The sequence below is a fragment of the Poecilia formosa genome, unplaced genomic scaffold (assembly GCF_000485575.1).
Source record: "Poecilia formosa unplaced genomic scaffold, Poecilia_formosa-5.1.2 Scaffold6, whole genome shotgun sequence".
Taxonomy (NCBI): Eukaryota; Metazoa; Chordata; class Actinopteri; order Cyprinodontiformes; family Poeciliidae; genus Poecilia; species Poecilia formosa.
The window spans coordinates 543,163-546,971 of record NW_006799945.1 but is presented as its reverse complement, the minus strand read 5'-3'; the positions used below and the strand labels follow the sequence as shown (position 1 = coordinate 546,971).

The following is a 3,809-nucleotide window of genomic DNA, read 5'->3' as shown; positions in this document are numbered from 1 at the left end:
CAAGAGCAATTATTTAAGGCAGATTCGACATAGAATGGTAATTCAATAAGGAAAACAAACACGAGCGTAATATAAATTAACTTATTTTCGTAGAAAATAATGCAACTAAAAAATATTCAACAATTATATTGCATTTGTTTTATATAAATGTTTCTGAAATATTGCTCTAAGTATGACGCTTTAGCCGAAAGTGCTGTCGGGTTTAGTAAAGTTATGATACTCCCTTCCCAATATGGCGATACGCTGAATGCTATTTGTGCTAATCGTTGCTAGTTGCTAAATCATTTTGACTATATATGAGACATTTAGACTCCGGGAAGTCATTGTCGTGTGACTATTGTTATAGTATTCCCTTTAGCAAAACTATTTTTCTAGTAACTTCGAGATGTATCGCCGTGGAGCGGCAAAGAAGGACCCCAACAACAAACCTGTAAAGAAGGACGTGAGCGACAGCGATAAATACGCCGACCTCTTGGTTTTTGGTTATGCCTGCAAACTGTTCCGAGACGACGAAAAGGCTCTTTACCACGAACATGGAAAACATCTAATCCCATGGATGGGGGACAAGAGCATCATGATTGATAGGTCGGTTGAACAAACGTAGACTGAAACATTATGCTAACTGTTTCTGCTATTCGTTAGCCTGTTTCAAATTTCAAGGGACTACTCCAGAGTTTATGTTGCAGAAGCCTGACAAGACCCGAAACAAACGCCGAATGCTTTATTTCTGTCTGCTAACTTTACTTTAGATGTGTTAAACTGAAAAATGCTATATGTAGTTCATACAGTAACATGCTAATATGCAAATGTTACCAGTCCTTGCTAACTTTAGCCATAGCAGAATAACTACACGTCAGTCAACATATTTAACTTGTCAGATAAAACTGCTATAGTACGAAAATTAAACGATGTCAAAAATGGATGAATAAGATTTATGTCGTATAATTGTTTTCTAGATTAAACTAAAATCAACATTATAACACACGTTTGTGTATAATTTCACATTTTTTAAGCATGTTTTAGACCTCTGCTTTCAGTATTTGAAACAAAATGCCATTATTATTCATATTTATTATGTTGAACTAGAATAGAAATGCACCTCTCAGATTTTGTAGCTGATTACTGATCACCAATTTTCCTGATTAGTTGGTTGTGACCTCAGTTCGCCTTTTTAAATTATATATTTCAAGAAAGTACATTTCCCCCACGTTCTGGATAAACGATATAAGTTAGGTTGAGAGTAAAATGTTTGCGAAATAAAACTGATGTTCAGAGCACATCCTAAGCTAAAGTTTTCTTTCTCTGCATCACTGAAATCTTCAGATACAGTAAAATCCTATCTATAGATCAATATGAAGGAAAACAAATCACATAAAATAGAATTTGCCCCTTTATATTTTAGATGAAAAAACTCTGACAATAAAGTCAGCTTCTTGTTATATTCGGTAATCAAATTTCCAGTTGTGTATAATCACATCTGTAGATATTACTGGAGATATTTCATTTTAAACCACTCAGCCACATACTCAAAAAAATCTAACTTTGAGTCTTATCACACATTTTTAGTATCTTAACTTGGCTGATCAGTAATCAGAGCCTGTCCAGGATGATATATGACAATCCCCACCACCAGAACCTTTCTTGGTGCATCTCTATCTAGAACAAATAGGACTATTTTGGTCAGCTTTGCATACTGGCATGTTATATGAATTTCCTCTGGAAACTTCTGATTGCTAAATAAATATCATGATATTCACTCTGTCAAATTGTTTCTTCCCTTTCAACTGCTTTAACTTTCAAGTGATCAATTTGACATTTTAGTTTGTTGATGGGCATCATCATCCAACCCAGAATAACTTCCTCTGGTCAAAATGATTCAAACCTTTGCATCAGCACTGTTTTCTTGTTAAACTATGCATCTTATTGCTATTGCTATGTATCTACTTGAATCATCTTGGTCTGCAGTGGTCCAGCCTTTGTTTCATTTGTACACGATTTGTATGTGTGTCTTTATCACATAACCCAGTTTTTCCCCCAGCAAGTTAGGCTTAGGGGGTCGTTCCAAACCCTGATTGTCAACAACAGCACCCCATTTCTTTGCCTTCATGAAGAAACTACATCAGAGAGATGCCATAGAGGGACCCTGGAATATATCCTCCATTTGGGTTCTTACGGATAGGTATTTATGTGCTCGGGTTTGTGTGAATGTAACTTTCTTTGCAGATTTAGAAGTAATGATGAGTGTTACAGGGGGGATTTGAACCCTGTAAGGTAAGAGGCGAGTTGCTTTGTTTGTCTTCTTTTTCTTTTTTGTATTTCTTGTTTTTGTTTGAATCTATGTTTGCTTATAAAACAAAATCTGAAATGTAATCATTCTTAATCTTAGGAAGTTTAAGACAAGAATATATGTAGTTTAAAAAAAAAAAATCCGCATCAAAATATCTTGGTAAGTAGGTCTAGGTTTTTGTTTAAAATGTTTATTTGTTTAAACTTCTTTCACTCTAATCCTGTTTATCATTCAACAGATATGATGGGCGGGGTCACTTACATGACCTTTCAGAGTATGACAGTGGGTCATGGAATACATCCTACCAGCTGTCAGAGGAAGAGGCCAGGATTGAGGCGCTGTGCGATGAAGAGCGATACCTGGCTTTGCACACCGACCTTCTGGAAGAAGAGGCAAGACAAGGTATGCAAGATGCTTTTTCTGGCATTCAGCTATAAATTCAAATATACAACATAAAAAAGTTAAATAATGGTTGAGACTGATGATGTTTTTAATGGCATACCTTTATGAAAGGAGTGGGGCGAATTAGTGATTAAAGTTTTTCCTGCTGTTGGGTGTAATACAAAGTGCCTTTTTTTTATTCAAAATAACGTTTTGTATAATACTTTCTACTGTGTTTTATTTCACACAAGAATTATTTCATGTTTGACATATTTTAATTTTTCACTTTTTTAAAAGTTTTTAGAACATTTCTGACAATTTGTAGAACATTTTTAAAACAAAATGACAACAGCAGCAATTTTACAACAACAATGATGAAATGTCAATAATGGACAACGTTAACATCCATTATGTGTGTGGGTGTGTGTGTGTGTGGGCATGGGGGTGGGGGTACAAAAGAGCACGTTTCCTGAAATTAGCTAGCTAACTAAACTAGCTAACATTACTGTCTCTATTCTACTATGCTATGTGTATCATGCATCTGAGTGTGTGTATGTGTATGATTTATCCATCCATCCATCTGGGGTCGGGTCGCTGGGTCAGCAGCCTAAGTAAGGAGGCTCAGAGTTTGCTCTCCCCAGCCACTTGTTCCTGGTCCTCTGGGGGAACCCATGGCATTCCCAGACCAGCTGAGAAACATCGTCAGTGTGTCCTGGGTCTTCCCCGGGGCCTCCTCCTGGTGTGACATGCCCGGAACACCTCACCAGAGAGGCGTCCAGGAGGCATCCTGACCAGATGCCGAGTCACCTCAACTGGCTCCTCTCGACATGAACGAGCAGCGGCTTTACTGGATATCTGAGCTTCTCATCCTATCTCTAAGGGAGAGCCCAGACACTCTACAGGGAAAACTAATTTTGGCCGCTTGTATCTGTGATCTCGTTCTTTGGGACATGACCCAAAGCTCATGACCATAGACGAGGGTAGGAACTTAGATCAACCGGTAAATCAAGAGCTTTGCTTTTTGGCTCAGTTCTCTCTTCACCTCGACAGACCGGTGCAGCGCCTGCTTCACTGCAGATGCTGCACCAATCCGCCTGTCGATCTCCTGCTCCAATTTTCCCTCATTGGTGAACAAGATCCT

At 38.0% G+C, this 3,809-nt stretch overlaps 1 protein-coding gene across 2 annotated transcripts in view; it reads left to right on the top strand.

Moving 5' to 3' along the window:
• The first annotated feature begins 209 nt into the window (after positions 1-209).
• sfswap (splicing factor SWAP) overlaps positions 210-3,809 on the top strand; it is a 52,114-nt gene continuing 48,514 nt past the window's right edge. Inside the window, exons 1-2 of one of the 2 annotated variants that reach the window (XM_007565775.2) lie at positions 210-585; positions 2,526-2,689. In XM_007565775.2, the coding sequence (XP_007565837.1) occupies positions 386-585; positions 2,526-2,689 (364 nt within the window). In that variant the 5' untranslated portion in view covers positions 210-385. Of the gene's footprint in view, positions 2,180-2,525; positions 2,690-3,809 lie in introns of both variants that reach the window. The other variant, XM_007565784.2, reaches the window with a different exon arrangement.